We start from the raw sequence: 18,863 nt of genomic DNA on the forward strand, positions 1-18,863 counted from the left end.
CCCGTGGCTGGCAGTTGACACTTAAGAGGGGCTGTTGTGTGTGTCCTGTCCCAGTCATCAGGTCCTGTCTCAGTGTCGTGGAGCACTCCCGCACCCCACCCTGCTTCCTGTCTCCTGGGAAATCTTCCTCCCTCCCTCCCTCCCTCCCTCCCTCCCTCCCTCCCTCCCTCCCTCCCTCCCTTCCTTCCTTCCTTCCTTCCTTCCTTCCTTCCTTCCTTCCGTCACTTCTGCTCCTGGCTGTCCTCAGAGTTACTCATGACTTTGCTTTGTCACGGGGCTTCTGCCCAGGCCCTTTATCCAACACTGCAGCATCTTTTGCTAGAGGAAACCCAAGTGAGTCAGTGGGAGTCTGGTTGGACACACCACTGATCTCACTGGACACTGTAGCTCTGTGGCCTGTGAAGGGCACAGTGAGGGGTACTTCTTCTAGCCTGTACCAGAGAGGCACTTTAACATTCCCAGGGAGAATTATCCTCAGACATCCATGCTGCAGCAGATACTGGTATCATGAAGCACCAGTATCCTTCACGCTGGATGAACGGACAGCAAAGAACTTGCGCCCCCATGGCCTCCTCTTGTTTTTCTTTTACAACCAGCAACAATTTTATAGGAAAAAATTTCAAATCCTTCAAAAAGGAAGGATGTGACATCCCCAACAAAGCTTAAAGGTGTGTTGTATTTATGTATGTACCCCCTTGCACAAATTTGTTTATCTAGATGGACATAGGCAAACAGGAAATATAGACAACTCACAGTATTAACGGTAGGACACTGGGGATGTATCTCAGCTGGTAGAATGCTTGGGTAGCATGCACAAAGCATAGGTTTCATTCTCTGTGTGACGGTTTGTATATGATCGGCCCATGGGGGAGGGGTGGCACTCTTAGAGGGTGTGGTCCTGTTGGAGTAGGTGTGTCACTGTGGGGTGGGCTTTTAGACCCTCATCCTAGCTGCTGGGAAGCTAGTATTCTATTAGCAGCTTTCAGATGAAGATGTAGAACTCTCAGCCCCTCCCACACCATGCCTGCCTGGATGCTGCCATGCTCCTGCCTTGGTGATAATGGACGGAACCCCTGAACCTGTAAGCCAGCCCCAATTAAATGTTGTCCTTATGAAAGTTGCCTTGGTCATGGTGTCTGTTCACAGCAGTAAAACTCTAAGACACCCAGTTTGAAACAAAGCCTGGGTTTTATAAACAGGGCATGATAATACACAGTGTTCCAGAGGTGGAGGCAGGAGGATCCTAAATTCACGAGCTAAGGGATGGGGTACAGGAGACGCTGTGTCTCAAAAGCAAACAAACTCTCCGGAGTCTCTGTGGGGAATCCTGCAGATAAGCAGGCATTTGCCAGAGTAATTAAACAGGCCTATCAGGACATTCTCCCATGAGAGACACTTGAAAGAGTCACACAGCCACACATTCTTATGCAATGGGGACAGTGTCAAATGTTAACTCAAAATTGCAGTCACAGGGGCTGATGCCAGAAATGCCTGCAGACAGCCATTCCTAGAGATGGAGCAAGCCCGGGAGACTCCAGAAAGACCTCACAGAGCACAGAGTCTGCTTAAGGGAAGGGGTGACAAACCACCCCAAGGACCCTCAAAGAAGCCAGTGAGTGGTAAGATAACAGTCAGTAAAAGACGGACTGCCCGCTACATATTACTTCCCAATTGTCACGCACTTGCTGCCTTGAGGCCAATTAATGAGATAGGCAGAAGATGCAGTTCTGGCCCTGTGGGGAGTTTGTGGTCTAGTTAGGGGATTAGACACCACTTCGGAAATGCTTGACAGAAGTGGCATGCTTCACCGCACTGAGCGTAAGGAGGTCAGAGAAGCAGGGGTCACAGGCAAGAGAGGCCGAGTGGATGCCAGCAAGGCTGAGGCTCTTGGCCTGGGCATTGAAGAATGTGGGGGGCCTGGAGGGCTGAGCAGACACAGCAAGGACAGCGTCCTCTGAGGCCGAGCATGGACACAGCCCTGCTCTGTCGCTTTAATTATTTGGGGGTGCAAACCGGAGGCTTTTTACCTCAGTTAAGCAGTAAATACATCTGCCCAGTAATCAGTCTCCAGAGTGAATGTGTTGTTCACCCAAGGCTTTGAGTAGCAGCTTTGATGACCTGGAGATGGGGTTGATTCATTTCACTTCTTTTTTTCTGGTTTCTAAAATCAAGTTAGATAGCTTTGGTCATGGACACAGAGAGAATCCAGGCGATGCTATGGCAAGCTGCTGGGTTCTAGCATGTTATTCACAAAGGAGATGTTTCTTTCTTTTTGCTTCATTTTGCAAGTTGAATGTGGGTAAGTCAGCTTTAGGGGCAGATTTCCCTTGCAAGCTCCCCCCACACACACCAAAAAAAAAAAAAAAAAAAAAAAAAAAAAAAAAAAAAACATTAACCACAAAGTGCACCTCGGTTCCATAAAATTTAAATTTACTTAGCCTGGAGACCAGCAATACAAGTCTGGAAAGTTGGTTTTCCTTTTTCCTATTAAAGACTAGTTACTCGATACACACACCAGCCTGTTCTGAGGGAGGGAGGGAGTACTGCAAAGCTGGTGAAGTCTGTCTGCGTACACACTCAAGGATTTAAGAGCACCCAAGGGCATGTGGCTGACAGAACTTCTGACCCATTAAACCTATACGAATGTTGTAGAATCAGGATGGTTTGACTCATTACGTCTCAATTTTCTTAGCGTGCCACAGGCATTTGCTAGGGACTTACATTGAATTTCGAGGGACGCTCTCTTCTCAGGCTGCTGGTGAGTGGCCTGGGTGTTTCGTGCCAGGCAGCTCCCAGTTAGACCCATAATCATCTGAGGTGAACAACCGGTGTTCTACAGTGTGCTGTCTGCTGAGGTGTACTGCTGACAGGCTGGGGGGATTATATGTGAACCCATCGAGACAGAGCTCTGTCATCGGGCACACACACCAATTGTCCCTGCTCAGAAATGCAGACTAGCATAGCAATTCGCCCATCTAGAAGGAGGGACACGATTTTTACCATCAGTTTAAACTGCCACCAGGACTGCAGGGAGACGGTATCTTTTCAGCCCATCAGTAGTCTCCCAGAGCTGGCAGTCTTGTCCCCTGGCTTCCAGCAGACCTACTGACTCAGTACATTGTGGAGAACAGGTTTGGGTTCACATGAGATGCTTTATCTTTGAAAGAAACCAGAAGAACTCACATTCTGAGGTGAGCAGAATTGCTATCAAGTCTGCTGGTGTGTGTGTGTAATGTGTGTGTGTGTGTGTGTGCACGCAAAAGGCTGAGGGTGCATGGTACTGACTACGTCAGCTCCCTCCTCTCCTCTACCTGGCTCTTGAGGGCACTTAAAGTGTGAGGTGTATGGCTTTAGGCTGATGATGGAATTGGTGAACTCCATCCTGGTTCAGTGCAAAGGTGAGGATACAGATATGCGAGGAAAATGATTTCTTGGTTGGGTCAAGGACCAACAGGAATTCCAGGGTTTGTTAGTGTCTCAGCTATTACCAACTCAGGCAGGAAGCAGGGCGGCTTAATCTAACAGAGAGGGCCATGTTTATGTACCGTGGTGATGGCAGTGTCAGAATGTCTAGTAAAGCTGTGCTTTAGGCAGAGCCTCATAAAAGCATAGAGAGGGAAGGCCCTCCTCCTCTTCTTCCTCCTCTTCCTCTTCCTCCCCACCTCTTCCTCCTCCTCCACCTCCTCTTCCTCCTCTTCCTCTTCCTCCTCTTTTTCCTTCTCCTCCTCTTCCTCTTCTTCCTCCTCCAGGTTTCCAGCAGACAATCAGTGGCTACTACAGTGTTTTGGGTATAGATCTTGAACTAGAGGGATACCTAGACCAGAAGAGCCAGCTCACAAGTCCTCAGCAACACTGTAGTTGTGCCTGCTAACAACATGTCTCTAAAAATGATCACCGTGGTTACTCTGAGTGTAACTGACCTTTGCCCAAGATCTTCCTGTTATCTCACATCCCAAATGTTTTGATGTGTGAATTTCTGTGACCATCATTCACTGATGAGGTGGTGGTGGGGATGGGTCTAAGTATGTATGCCCAAAGCTGGTTCTGACTGCAGAGTGTCACTCTCTGACCAGTGAAACCAGCAAGGTAGAGTGGTCTGAGGAGAAGCTAATTCCACAGCTCCTGCCATTTCTTCTTTATAGGAAGGAGAAACACAACCTGGTACCATGCCAGCCAAACCTCTACCCCCTCATAATTTCATGCCATTCTCCCCAATTCTTACTCAAGCTCTTCTTCAAAAATGTGATATTCCCTGATGCCCTATATTTCCTTGGTTCTGGACTCCCAGGTCCTGTGGTGGGTGGGGCAACTATCAAAAGAGCCCCCTAGCTATCAGAAAGTGAAGCCAGGGCAGTGGCAGGTCAGATCCTCTGTGCCACAGAACCAAGACCTTTAGACCAAGTTCTTGCTGGTCTTTCCCCTCATGGAACCCCAGATAAGTCAGATGGAAAGGAGAACCATGTTTCTTATTGCTTGACATGAAAATGGGATTCTTTATGGTTTGGTACACAGCTGAACATTTGCTGGAGATTGGAGGTGGAGGAGGAATTTGCCTAGACATGCAAATTGGGTTTACAGAGCAAATTCTATGGGGAAGTTAAATGGGAACCCCCATCACACATAGCAAAATGATCTCGGGGGTTGGGGAGAGGACTCTGAACTTTCTCATGGAGCAAATACACTATCTAAAGACCTGCAGTGCTGAGGGAGATCTGAACAGAAACGTCACCAAAAGAAGATAGGCAGATGGCAGACGGGTTCACAAAAGCTCTCACATGGATCATTTACAGGCACTAAATTTAACCCCTCTCAGTGCACGGTTCTCTGAGTCTCGCCTGATAGACTCACACAGTCAGAGATAGAATCTCCCATTGCTTCAGGTATTTCCCAGACGCCTTCATGGCCAATGACCACAGCAAGCCCATTATTATGCATTTACCAAGTGAAAGGAAACCTGCTTATGCTGCAGTGTGGAAATGCAGGAGTTACTGGTCACCGTAGACAGTTGGGAAGGGGCCCAGATGCCCTTCAGTAGATGAAATGAACTGGTCTATCCATGCCATGGAGAACCACTCAACGAAGAATAAAATACTGAAGCCCACAACAGCAAGGGCAAATCTCCCATGCATTAAACCACGTGAAAGACATGCATTTACCGTCCATGCACATCCCCTTCTGACAAAGGCAGAGCCACAGGGTGAGAAAACACACTATGCCATTGTCCTCTAGGGTCTGGGTACAGGGCTGACTGAGCACTGGGCCCAAAGGCACCTGGGAAATATCTGAATCAACAGGAGATTCTGTATCTGACTGTGCAAATATAACTGGCAAGACTCAGAGAACTGTGCACTAAAAGGGGTTAATTTTAGTGGATGTAAATGATCCGTTATTAAGAGAAAGTGGTATACCATACTAATAAACACCTTCAAAGGAATTAAAGAAACCTCTACGGCGAGGCTAACAAGGAGAAAAATCTTGTAGTTAAAAGCTCCATGTTATGAAAAAGCAACTTTCAAATTGGCAAGGGGCTGACAAAAAGATTACCACAACAACATGTGGCTTGTTCACAGAGAGGTAATAAACTTCATCCTATAATCCCTGGACTAAAGAGAGGCCAATATTTTAATCAATATTTTACTGGCAGACTCTGGAGGCATAAGCGGCATTTAATAGGATGAATCTGTGTTGCCTCCTGTTGGCTTGAAAACCCAGGCAGGGAAGCCTGTACGTCATCTCTCTGACTGGGCTTGCTTTAAGGATGTTTGACCTATCAGGACTTGAGACTGGAGGGGCAGAGGGCAATCCAGCTGCCTAGGACATTAGTCGGAAAGTCGTCCAGTTGCCCAGGGTGACAGTCAGAGTGCAGCAGACATAATTACCACAGAAAGTACAAACACCAGAGAGGCAGGCTTCCTGATGCACATAACAGACTACTTGAATTAATGGTAAAGGCAGTGCGGCCCAACCCTAGGACCAAGAGAGCATGCGTGCTAGCATGAACTTTACATTGAACTCATACATGTAAGTGGGCTTTAAACCAGGCTGAAAACCACCCCTGCCTCCCAAGATGGTGTGACAAGCCTATGGCTGGAGAGAGCAGAGAAGCTTGCATCCTGGTTTGGATTCTCCACAAGCCAGTTCATGGCCGTCAAATGCTGGTGATGGCTGTCCATGTGGGGACGGTACTCCAGATGCACCAGCTGTTCGCATGGCCCCATGTCATGATTTGTCTACTCCTGCCACAGAACATGTTCTTCCTGCACCACAGGCTTTCCCAGTGCCTGTTATACAGCCTCCACTCTTGAACCCGGACACCCCATCATTCCTAACCAAATATCAAGGAGATCCACCTGCTCAGAATTCTGCCACTTAGGTACAGAGGAGCCAAAATGGACAGATGGGCACAACCAACAAACCTGTGCTCAGACTCTCTCTGGGTTAATTTTGGAGAATGTATGTGCTCATGTGGTGTGCACATATGTATGTGTTCACGTAGGCCCTATGTGTGTGCATGTGTGTGGAGGCTAAGTGTCTTCCTCAGTTGTGCCCTGCCTTATTTTCTGAGACAGAGTCTTCCACTAAACTGGGAACTCAGTGACTCAGATAAAATGAGAGCAAGGCCCAGGGCTCTTCCCCCGCTGCCCAGCACTGGGGTTGTGGGCGAGTCAGCACGGCTGGCTCTATGAGGTGTGCACCGCGGGGCCAGACTCAGGTCTTTACAATGACTTGGCAAGCACTTTAGAGATGGAGCCCTCTGCCCAGCCCAACAGCACAAAGTCTGAAAACAAGACACTGAAAGTTTTAGGTGAGTACGTGTCTAGTGCAGGGGTCTCAGTCTGCCCTCATGACCCCTTTGGGGGCGTCAGTGACCCTTTTCCAGGGGCCACCTGAGCCCATCAGCATATCAGATATTTATGTTACAATTCATAAAAGTAGTGAAGTTACTGTTATGATGGAGCAACAAAAATAATTTTATGGGTGGGGGGGTGTGTCACCATGACGTGAAAACTGTATTAAAGGGTTACAGCATTAAGAAGGTTGAGGACCACTGACATAATGGCATCAAAAGAGAAGCCACAGACGAGAACAATGCAAAAGAACTTTAAAAGGCAGGAAAACCGCTAGGATAAAAAGACCCATTGGTGAAGTCAATTTCCTTAGGATGAAAACCTGAGAATTTTAGGCAAGATAAAAAAATTAGGAAAAGGTAGGAGTGTGCTTAAAATGAGCAATTAAAATTGTTCATTATGGGCTGGGGATTTAGCTTAGTGGTAGAGCGCTTACCTAGGAAGCGCAAGGCCCTGGGTTCGGTCCCCAGCTCCGAAAAAAAGAACCAAAAAAAAAAATTTGTTCATTATTCTCGTAAAAGTTGATATACTGAGGGTACTCAGGGCTGGGGTGCAGGTCTCCATAAGTAAATGACGCTGTGAACGAGGTTAGATTAGAAATCCATTTCCTCAAAGTAGGAAACATATATGTTACCTCTCTAAAGAAATCTCTCCTGGTTTAAAAGACAAAAAATACAAACCAGCAACAATTCGATGGCAGAGTCTTACACGTCTGCCTCTACTGTCCGTAGAGCAGTCAGGGCCGACCTGTAAATAAAACCAGCCAGCACAACGTGAAGGAGAGCAAGTTGGAACCTGTGAGACTCAGGAGCGGGCGAGCTGCCCCACGCTGCCGGGTTTTCTTTCTGCCCAGTGCCAGCTGGGGAAGGAGTGGGTACCAAGCAAAGCTTTGGAACCATGGCTGACCTCCCCAGGCCCCATGGTCCTGCAGGTCCTTCACTCAGCTATGTTTTTAGACTTGGACTTAAAAAAATTATTATTCCAAGGAAATTTAAGCATTTTATAGAGTTTCGAATTCTCAATTTTAAAACCATCAATGTCCAAATGTGTTATTTTAAATGCCGGGTATTTATAAATGATCCTCTTAGATAAAACAGCTGCAAAAACATCATTAAAAAAAAAAAAGCTCGCACCGTCACATGTAAAAGTCAGTAAGAGTCTATTTTTATAAAGTTCAAAGCGACTGTGAATCTTGCAGGGGAATCCCCCAGGACACCCGATGGCTGTTTCTCTGCCTCTGGGCCTGCCTCCTGCCTACCCCATTCCCTCTCCACCTTGTGCTAATAAACTCACAGCTCTGTGCACTGGCAGCAACCAACTGGGCTCTCAGAGAACATTCCCAGCACATGGCTAACTAGTTCCACAGCCATCTTCTGAGTGAAATACAAAACCTCCTGCGTTCCTTACCCAGGCCTCCACTAATGCTGACATTTATCTGAGCTGGAATGAACACTGAGTGTGAACGGGAAAGACAGGTGCTGGCCTCTCCTGGCTCACTGACCTGTCCCTCTCCTCCTGCCCCTTCAGCACCTCCCCACGGCTGCTGCTCACCCATCTATCTTAATCATTTCACCCTGGAAACCGGAAGCTCCAACCCAGTACCCCTGTGAAGCACCATTTCTTGGAATAAACACCACTTGTTCTGCTTAGCCAGCAGTCAGCTTACAGTGTGCAGGGCAAGACCCCTTACCTGCATCCCTACCCTACTCCAACAGCACAGATCCTAGGCCCGGAGTATTCGTTTGAAGAATGAGGCCAGAAAACAGACTTCAGACTATTCTGTTTAAGAAATTCTGCAATTTCCCTGTTGCCCCATGAGAAGTCACTCTGAATAGTTTTCTTATCGACGTTTTTGACTGCCCAATAATCATTAACACAAAATAGGAACCACCCAGACATTCATGGACTCTATGAACTGGGCTGCTCTTAAGACAGGTTGGTGCCAAGCCTGCGCATGCAGAGTTCCCTGGGCAGGGCACGATGCTACACTCATCTGCCAATCACAGATGGTAACATGGTGGACCTTATACTGAATGCCCTAATATTAGCCTTCCCCTGGCTGCAGGGCTTCTATAGAGAGTGCATGGCCCGTGCATGTGATGGGGGTCACCTCTCTGACAGAAAGGCTAACAGATAGACTGCCTTCTGTGCCTTTGGCCTCTTACTATGTTCATATTAAAGCTCATGGCTGTTCATCTATCTCAAATCATATCAAGCAACAAGAAGCCATCTCTGCCAAGGCAGGCACATAGAAAACAAGAGAGCTTAGCTGTCAGAAGTTTTACCATAATGACATTTCCTGTGTTTAGAATAGAATACAGTGTGTGTGTCTGTGTGTCTGTGTGTGCATGTGTACATGCATATGTGTATGTGATATTTGGGGGGAATATATGTATGTACACATGTTACTATGAATGCATAGACTTACACTGTACATGTGGAGGTCAGAGGTCCGTGTTGAATAACTTCATCAGTCATCCCTTATTTTTGTGGGGACAAGATCTCTCACTGAACTCAGAGCTGACCATCTCAGCTAGACTGTCTAGCCAGGAAGGCCCAGGGATCAGCCCCTTGCTCTGAGATTACAGATGTGTGCCGCCACATCATGGTTTTAAGTAGACACTAAAGATCTAGGTCCTCACACTTGTGCAGTGAGCCACTTCACTCACTGAATCCCTAATCCCAAAACGTGTCTGAGAGATCTTTGGGTTGTTCTGTTTGTAAGAGGCTGAGTCACTGGATGGACTGTGTGAGAGCGTGCACTGTTGAGGTAATGGAAACTAGAGCCCTGTGCATGCTGGGTAGGCTCACCGCCACCAAACCATGTTCTTCATACTTTTTTCACTTTTTCATTTTAAAACAAAGTCTCACTGGTTTGCCCAAGCTGGCCTTGAACTCACCCTACAGGAACTGACTTTGTAATCCTCCTGCCTCAGCCTTCCAAGTAGCTGACATTTTACAAAGCCTGAATCAATAGGCCTGGCTTGGATGGATTTGTTTTGTCACGGTGTAAGACAGCTGTTCTCCATAGATGCTAGCATTAATTATTTTTAGACTTATTTACATGTGTGTCTTGTGTATATATGCACACATGTATGTGTCTGGTGCCTGCAGAGGCCAGAAGAGGGCACTCAATGTCCCGAAACTGGATTTACAAGTGGTTCTGAGTTGTCACGCAGGTGCTGAGAATCGACCTGGGTTCTCTGCAAGACAGGAAGTGCCTTTAATAACTGAGGCATCTCTAAGCCCTAGATTCTGATTTCAGAGCAAAATGTATCCCAAAGTCTCTGTGAATGGTGCCATAAAGCTGTGAAATAGCTAGAGGATGGGAATATACATGTTACTATGAATGCATACACATACACTGTACATGTGGAGGTCAGAGGTCAGTGTTGAGTAACGTTTCATGTATATGAAACATTAAAAAATTCAAAGCACTCCTATCCCAAGACGTTTTGGATTAGAAAGGGGAACTTATATATAATTGTCAGTTGTTTTGCTTTTTAAATGTGAAGTTCAGAAGCTAAGACACTGCTAAACCTTTTTTCATGTTCCAGAATGTTAGGGAGGAGCTGTGTGTGTGTGTGTGTGTGTGTGTGTGTGTGTGTGTGTGTGTGTGTGTGTGTGCGTGTGTGTGTGTGTGTGTGTGTGTGTGTGTGTGCGCGCGCGCGCGGGTGTGTGGGTTATCTGCTTGCTTTAGGCTTGTCAGACAATGGCAGACCTTCACTGGCTATCAGTCAAATTCTGTTACTTCATGTTTCATTTATGCCCGCTAGATTTTCTTTTATTCAGTAGTAGCAATTTCAGACCTTCATGGTGAATGCACAGGTTAGAGGTCCTTATCCTGTACCAGTTTAACGATGCCAAGAAGACAGCAAAATGTCTTATACACATTGCTGTAAATAAATTGGCACTTCAACTCCTATATAATTCCGACTTCGATAACCGTCACCCCAGACACTCTCTCTATCCAGACCAGTGCCATCTCTGAAATAACGTTGTACATTGTTCCTAAGTGACATCAGAGTTCATAAAGGTCAGAATCATTATCTCCTGCAATACCAGCTAAATACAAATAATGACTCTGTTGATCTATTTAAATTAGTAAATACTTACTTTTTCTCCTTCCTTCCTTCTTTCTTTCCTTTCTTTCTTTTTTCTTTTGGCTTTTCTGAGACAAGGTTTCTCTGTGTAGCTCTGTCTGTCCTATCCTGGAACTTTTTATGTAGACAGCTGGCTGGCCTTGAACTCAGAGGTCTGCTTCTTTCTGCCTCTGCTGTGATTAAAGGCTTGTGCTACCTGTGTCTGACCAGAATACTGACTTTAATCTGTTTCAAAAATGTTTTTCCCAAGCATTCAGGAAGGCCATGGGGAAGCACCATTCTAGAAAATACTTAAAATGTTGCTGGTGGTTGGTTACATTATATCAGAGCTAGAGAACTGAACATCTGAGTAACTTTTAACCCCTCTTTGGGACGTACCACAGAGAGGACACACTAGGTCTTCAAAAATTACAAGCATCCTTCCATAAGTTCTGTATCCCTAATTTTGCAGTTTAGGCAAATTCTCAGTATCAAAATCAAAGAGGCTTTTCAAAAAAAAAATCTGTCTCTGGTTTTGTTTATACATTACACAAGGAGATAGCTATGTAAGGGTCATGAGTTGTGATTCAGGCTTAATGTTACCAAAAAAAAAAAAAAAAAAAACCCCATCTAAATTCTCTACTCACTCAGCCCCATGTACTGATGGGCGATTTTTCTGCAGTCCCTTTAACCATGGAATTTGCCTGTTACCAACAATAGAAGTCCTGCCAGGTAGCTGGATCGCATTTCTTGGAGACTCATTCCTCCTACCAGCCTCTCTCCTAACCCATGTCTTATTCCCATTCCTATTGTGGAGGCACACGGATGCCCGAGTGCTGTTGGCTTCAGGACACCCATCTGCTTGGAGTCACAATCTTCCAGCCCCTAGCTGGCTTTGCCTTCGGAGAAGTCCATCTGGTTGCTGCTATAAAACTGAGTGTGTAATTGGTTTAATGGAAACCCAAACTCCATATGATCATCCTTTACACTGCATTTCCCTCAACATGGCTAAGGGGGTAAGGTGTGGGGACCCACACCCTGTCCTCACCCCCTTCAGCCTTTGTTTCAACTGTGCCAAAGTAGAACTATTACAATGTCTACCATTTTAGCTCTCTCCAAGTGCATAGCTCTGGACACTCACTTATTACCTGTGGGAGGCAGACAAAAATAGAAAAATTTTCTAATAAAAATTCAATTTTAACGAATAGAACTATACACTCCTAAAGGCACATCTCACAGTATTTTAAACCATACTTTAAAGGCACTGACGGAAAACAAAGGAGATGGAGGCTATGGGAAATGAAGGAGGGAGGAAGGGGCCCCAGAACACACAGGGGCAGGTGAATAGACTCTCTATTCCGTGACCTCTCCTTACTAGGGTCCCAGGTACCCGGCAGGGCTGGAACACGCAGCGTATTGGCAGGACCGCTGCCAATGTTTCTGAGGACTTCTTCCCCACCAGCCAGCCTTCCAGTCACTGGTCATGGGTTTGCTTCTGGAATCCCATCCTGGCTTCCGAAGTACAGTAATCACAAAGGGGCAAAGTACTAAAATGAGGGACTATCGAAGGAATGGGAGGTGACCACTGTGTCCTGTTTTTAATTGTAACTGCTGTCAGGGAATCTAAGAAGTCACAGGACCACTGTTTTGTTCCTTTTTTAAAAAAAATTTCTTGAACAATAGTCACTTTGCCTCAATAGATTTGATGTGGTGAGTTCAATGAGCTCTTAGTAGGTCTGTCAGCAAGGAGAAATCTGTTAGGCAGAAGTCCGCACACCATGCCTGTGGTCTGTTCAAGGCAATGCAGCGAAATGAATTAACTGGACCAAAAGCTTTCTAGGATATCCATGGCTTTGGGAGAGGGAACACGGCTATACAAGGCTTCTTATAGAAGACACTGGGGAAGACACAGATGCTTAACTCATACAGGAAGGGACTAAACAGACTGTAGGGAATCACAGAGTGGGACAGCATACCCAGGGTCCATGTCAAGTACGCTTCAAGTGAAGCATGACTTGTAGTTCATGCTTCATATCATGATGACATTTACCTAAAAAATAAAATCTATGTCTAACTGTAGAATAATTTGTTGGACAAGGGGGCGGGGCCAACATATAAGGGCTGGGATAAGTGGTGGGGATTTCTAGTATGTGTTCCATACTGCAGAGACAATATAATATTAATATTATATAAGACAATATAATAGTCCTCATAAAAAAAGGCTAGGATACAGAGTGCATGTGCACATGTGTGTTATGCAAATTTCTCTTCGACTATATTTTTAAATATCTGGAAGTCACAGAGGGCGTTTGCGACGAGTACATGTTACTATTGCCAAGGTTCCTCTGTGAGTCACAAGAAAACCCCCTCAAGACACACGGTAGCATGCTTAGTTCTCACTCAAACTGACAATTATAACATTATCATTAGTATTTTTTGCAAGCGAACAAACCATTCTACAATAACTTTTGATCTTGCTGTTCAAAACACACTAAAAGGGCGTGCAAGCAGTGCCTCTCTACTCCGAACGTTACATTTGGAGCACATACCCATGCCAGCACAGTAATTTGGAACCAGCAGACAATAACTGAGTGAATGCTGTGACCATGATCCAGTCAAGGGCTTTTGTTCTCTTGGTTTCCAAGTTGGAAACTCCCAGAAATCCTAACTAGAAACAGAGACACAGACTTGTGGACGCTTTTAATTTTTTAAAAAAACCTATCTAAGGAATGTATGGAAGGGCCTTTTCCAGTGGAAGCTCTGAGCAACTCTGAGCTGCGACCAGTCACTTGGGGCCCTCACTCAGCACTGTCAGGGGCCTCATTCCAAGCAGCACTTAAAGACAGACTGAAAGGTGCTCCTCTTGGCTTTAGCCCACTTGAAGCAAAGGAAAAAAGGGAAGATAGTAAGTCTAAGCGATGAGAAGGGCCCCTGAGGGGTGCTCTGGGAGCCCCATGCAGAATGTTTTGATAAGAAGTCTAGACTATCAGCAATCTGCTGATGGTGAGGAAAACCAGATTATAAAGACGCTGTGCAAAGCCAGCGGCTAAAGGGACAGAATGCTGGGAAGCGTGGGATGATGTGTCGGCTCCCGGCTCCCCTCATGCTGCCCATGTGGTTATCTGTGACCCCAAGTGACACTAAGGAGTGAGTCCTATCTCGTGTGCAAGAAAAAAAAAGCAAAGAGCTGGCCACTGGCAGGAGAGGGGCAGACGTGACTGATCTCCACAAGGGGATTGTAAAAGCAAAGAGCAGGGGGACACAGTGATGGCAAAATGTGCCACACCAACACCTAGTGGATCTGAACCTCCCCACACTGAATCATATGATAATTACATCTGCAAATACCCCCAGGTCCTGCTATGTGTGAGGAAGAGCTTTCTTCCTTAAGAAACGACAATACTTGCTGTTCACGTTGAGCAGGCTTTGCCCTTTCTCAGGCCAGGCTGTAGGATGTTCACTAGGCCTCTTCTGATCACTTGTAAGACTCTTTCAAGAATCAGAGGTGCTCCCAGCACATGGGAAGCTACTGGGTCAACTACACCTTCTACACAGAGGCAGTCACATCCAGGGAGCACAGAGTGACCAAGAAACTGCCCTTTATGCAAACCAGCAACGTGCTGTTTTCAGGTGGGCTTGGAGGACACAATGCACAGGCTGTTTCTGCCCTGCCGATGCCTTTGGCTGGGCGGCCATGTGCTGTGAGCACCCTGCATAGCTTGGGGAAGCCTCTTTCTTAGTGTCCTTAGCAGACAGGTGGCAGCAACTTGTATGTGCGACCTGAAGGATTCATCATCAGGAAAGAATTGACGAGAGATGATCAAGTAGTCACAGCTCTGGGAAAAGTTAAATTTCTTCCTACTCATTACTTTTATTATTTTATTGTTTTTTTCTCAGTTGAAAATTTATACCATAATAAACTGAGGTATTAAAATTCAGGCAACATTGATTTCGATTGCTCTAAAGATTGACTTCCACACCTTCTGCCTCCTCTTCCTTTTAGATAAGATCTCAGGTAGCCCAAGCTGATCTGGAGCTCACTGTGTGGCTGGAAGTGAAACCCTCACCCTTCTGTGTCTGTCTGCTAAGCGCTGGGACGATAGGCATGCCCCACCCCCTCTGGCTAAAGCATTGTAATGGTCTTTTCTAACAACAGTCAAGTCCAACTCACGACTCCTCTCTCCCTGCCCCATCTCTCATTGCTGTTGTTGTTATTTGGTATTAGGACTGAGGACTGAGTCCAGGGCTTTGTACATGACAAGCAAGTGATCTACCACAGAGCCACAACATCCCTCTGTCCTCCTTTCTTCTAAATACACTTGGCAATCTAGTGTCAAGAGAGCCCCAAAGACACACTTTTATAGCAGAGCTGTTCTCAGAAAGGAAGTAACAGAGCAAACATAAAGAGCCTCTCCCACTTCCGAGTCCATACCCTGTAACAAGCACAGGGTTTTCTCTTAAGTGAATTAGCATATTGGAAAACTACAGGATTGGGCCGGTTAGTTTTTGTCAACCTAACACAAGCTAGAGTCGCCTGGGAAGGGAAGCTGCAATTGAGAAAATGCCTCCATCTGATTGGTCTACGGGCAAGTCTGTATGGCGTTTTCTTAACTGGTAATTGTTGAGGGAGGGTCCCACTCACTGCGGGTGATTCTACCATGGGCAAGTAGTCTTGGGGTATATAAGAAAACAAACAAGCCATGGAGGAACAAGACAGCATGCAGCCCTGCTTCCAGTTCCGCCCCCAGGTTTCTGCTTTGAGTTCCTTCCTTGACTTCCTTCAGTGATGGAGCTACAACTAGCCTGAACTAATCTTTTCCTCCCCAAGTTGCTTCCAGTCAACATTCGACCACAGCACTAGGAGCCTAACCAAGGCAAAGGCAATAGGCCATGAACTCAGTGTTGTAGTGAGAATTTTGGTTTCTTTAAAAACACAGAACTATTATGGGGGTGTTTTCATTTTAATCCCAGGTGTGGGATATAGAGCTGTTTCAGATTGTCTACAGCAAATGATTATGATCTGCCTTGTGCTCTAACAGGGGTGTGATTTTGCCAGCTGCCAACAGTTTCTGAAATTGTGTGACCGTTTGGAATTCTGGGAACTTTTTAGAAGAGGCTATATAAATGCTCGAGCCTTGACCAGTTGGTTGCTGGATGCTCTTGGTTGAGGTTTGTCAAGTGGTCATGCGTAAAGAGACTAAAAAGTAATTTGATATCCTGATGGAGACCAAACTTGCCCCAAGAACTTGGCACCCCTAATCAGCAGGAAGTCGTCTACCCAATCTTCGCTCCCCTTCCCCTCTGTTCTTTTTTCTCTCCTACCTATTGTTAGGTGTTGATAGTGTGGAAGAAGAAGGGTGAAAGAAAAAAGAACCCTTAAAGTAGCCAAGTCAGGCCACACAATGTGACATTTTAAACAATCCTATCAGTGTCCTTCTCAAGTCCACTCCTTTGCCACATGTGCCCTAGCATCCAAATATACCAGGGTTAGTGAGGACACGTTCAGGAAACAGCAGATTCCATGACAAATGCAGCAGAGAATCAGGCTCTGTTCATGCCAGGGGGTGGAGGGGAGGACATGGGACAGGTTGTCCAGAAATGTCTCAGAGGTACCCACAAAAATGGGTGACCTAGCACTGACCACACTGGTCTAGTTCTGCCCTAGCAAGATGAAGAAGAGTGACAGGGCATTCTCTGCCACCACTGACACAGAAGTGGCAAGGAAGAGGAACATGGAATCAGGACTGGGATGGGGAATCTCGGGAGGATTGGGATGAAAGGCTGCACCCAGCCATATCATTTATTACAAGCCTCACGGTACAGCCAGCTAAAAGGAAGCTGTATAACACATTCTAGTGAGACCCAACAGGGTCTTTAATTTTTCCATTAGCAAAACCCTTCCCTAAGATGGACTCAATGTCTACAGACGTTCCCTGCAGAGGCCTCCTCCTTCAGGGAGGGATGCCCCGCTCCTTACCTCAATGATGTAGAGGACCACATTCTTATAGAAACAGTAGAGGATGCACTTGGTCACCCGGTTGTAGCTCCAGGCTCCATGGACCAAAAGCAGCTTCTCCAGGTAGGAAAACTGAAAAGGGAGAGTGACAAGTTCAGAGCAGCCTGCCATTGAGGAATAAAAGACACAGACTGTCCTTATGAGCAGAAACCAGATAGGGGAGGGAGCAGGCACCAGACCCATAGGTAACTAACAAAACAACAACAAAACAACAACAAAACAAACAAAAACGCGCGCACACAGTCTCCACCTCTACATCCATGTCATGGTCCTTCTTTATCTCCCACTCAAACAGGGCACCTGGCTGTGCAATCAGGGGCAGCTGACTGGCTCTCAGTAGGGGTGCCATAAGGACCTTTGTAGTCTGAGACAAATCCACAGTATTCCAAGACCATCTCCCCTGAACCACTCTATCTCCCCAGAGTCACACAAGACACAGGCTGGGAGGGTGGATTGCTCTCTGGCAGGCTGGGGAGCTGAGGGATGTGGACATACACTATACCACACAGTCCCTCCCCCTAGCTCAGGTGGCCAGGCACCTGTTCAGCAACTGTTACATGTGCAAGCACGAGACATTCAAGAGAGGGCACTGAATCAGGGCTCTGCACACTGAGTGAGTCTCCGAACATCTTTTCTTTATCTTATGGGGCACTTCCTCCAAAACACAATTTTAAAAATGGTGGCCACACAAATCAAAATAGAAAAGAACATGGTGTTAGTTTCAATCAGACATGGTTATTGCTTCAATGGGGCAGAGGAACTCATCTGATTGGTGGTGGTTTGGGCATGGTACTTAAAGAAGAGGCAGTTTAGAATCTAGCTAGTGCTTGGCACAAACTCAGTCCCAAGATGATAGCAAGCCCTGCAGAACAATGAACAGGAAAATCCAGGCACGGGTAACATGGCTGCCCTAGGTTCCTTTGGTAGAGGTGGCTACCACCCTGGAGGGCAAAGAAAACCTCAAACAGACTTTGCGGGGCTCTGTACCACCCCTCTCTGATGCCTCCTTCTAACAAGAGCTGTCGCTTAACCTTCCATCTCCTGTCCGTGTGCAGATTTGGGAAGGAATGCCCCATCCCTAGACATTTTAAAGAGAAAAGCAGACAAATATTTGCCTGCAACTCCTAGGAAACCTCTTAAGATCCCTTCCAGCCATATGATGTTATAACTCAAGTATTTAATAATGCTGGGGTGTATAACATCCACAGTTGCTGACAGCAGACAGGAAGCATGGGTCCCACGGGCCTCTGCACAGTTGACTCGGCAAAGGAATGGAGCAGGTGTGTGTGTGGCAGCCCCCGAGTTCACAGGGGTCTGCTGGTCTCTGATATTAGGCCTGTGCTCAGACCTGAGGCCAGTTGTTGTGTGTAGGACCTTCAGATTTCTCACTTATAAAATCAGAACTCCTACTGCCTGCTTCAGGCATCAGCTGAGGGATTTAGAGTCCACCAAGAAACAAAACCGACTTAGTCAATTTTCAAAGCCAAGTGGTCTGGGTAATTTCTTGCTGCATTTGCAGAATCTCAAACCACAAGGAAACACGAGAGGTGATCAAACAGAGATTGCTTCAGGGATGGGGAGCCCAAAAGCTGCAGAGGACCAGAGTACAAGCCCTGGGGCTATGAGAAGGTTATGTGTTTTCTATGCATCTCTGGACTTTAGCTGAAAGGGCGAGAAAGCCTCTGTTCCTTGTAATCATGCAGTTAAGTTTGATATGTTCTCCAAAAGCCTATCTGGGGAAGCAGAGGGTGTGTGTGTGGTGGGGGAGAAGTTGCTGCTACAACAAACACAGGCCACAAGACCCTGTGACTCAGTATCTGGGAGAACATGCCAGTATTCCCTGGGACTAGGCTTCTAGGTGATCTACCAGGCCAGATAGCCCAGATATTCCTCAGGAATGTCTCCTTCATCTTGTGG

At 46.4% G+C, this 18,863-nt stretch overlaps 1 protein-coding gene across 5 annotated transcripts in view; it reads right to left on the minus strand.

Moving 5' to 3' along the window:
• Positions 1-18,863, minus strand: part of Atp8a2 (ATPase phospholipid transporting 8A2) — a 528,141-nt gene that overhangs the window by 189,308 nt on the left and 319,970 nt on the right. For all 5 annotated transcript variants that reach the window (XM_087586606.1, XM_087586607.1, XM_087586608.1 and 2 more), the window contains 1 exon segment: positions 16,908-17,018. In XM_087586606.1, the coding sequence (XP_087442732.1) occupies positions 16,908-17,018 (111 nt within the window).

Source organism: Rattus norvegicus, chromosome 15 (genome assembly GCF_021556685.1).
Source record: "Rattus norvegicus strain SHRSP/BbbUtx chromosome 15, alternate assembly SHRSP_T2T, whole genome shotgun sequence".
Classification (NCBI taxonomy): Eukaryota; Metazoa; Chordata; class Mammalia; order Rodentia; family Muridae; genus Rattus; species Rattus norvegicus.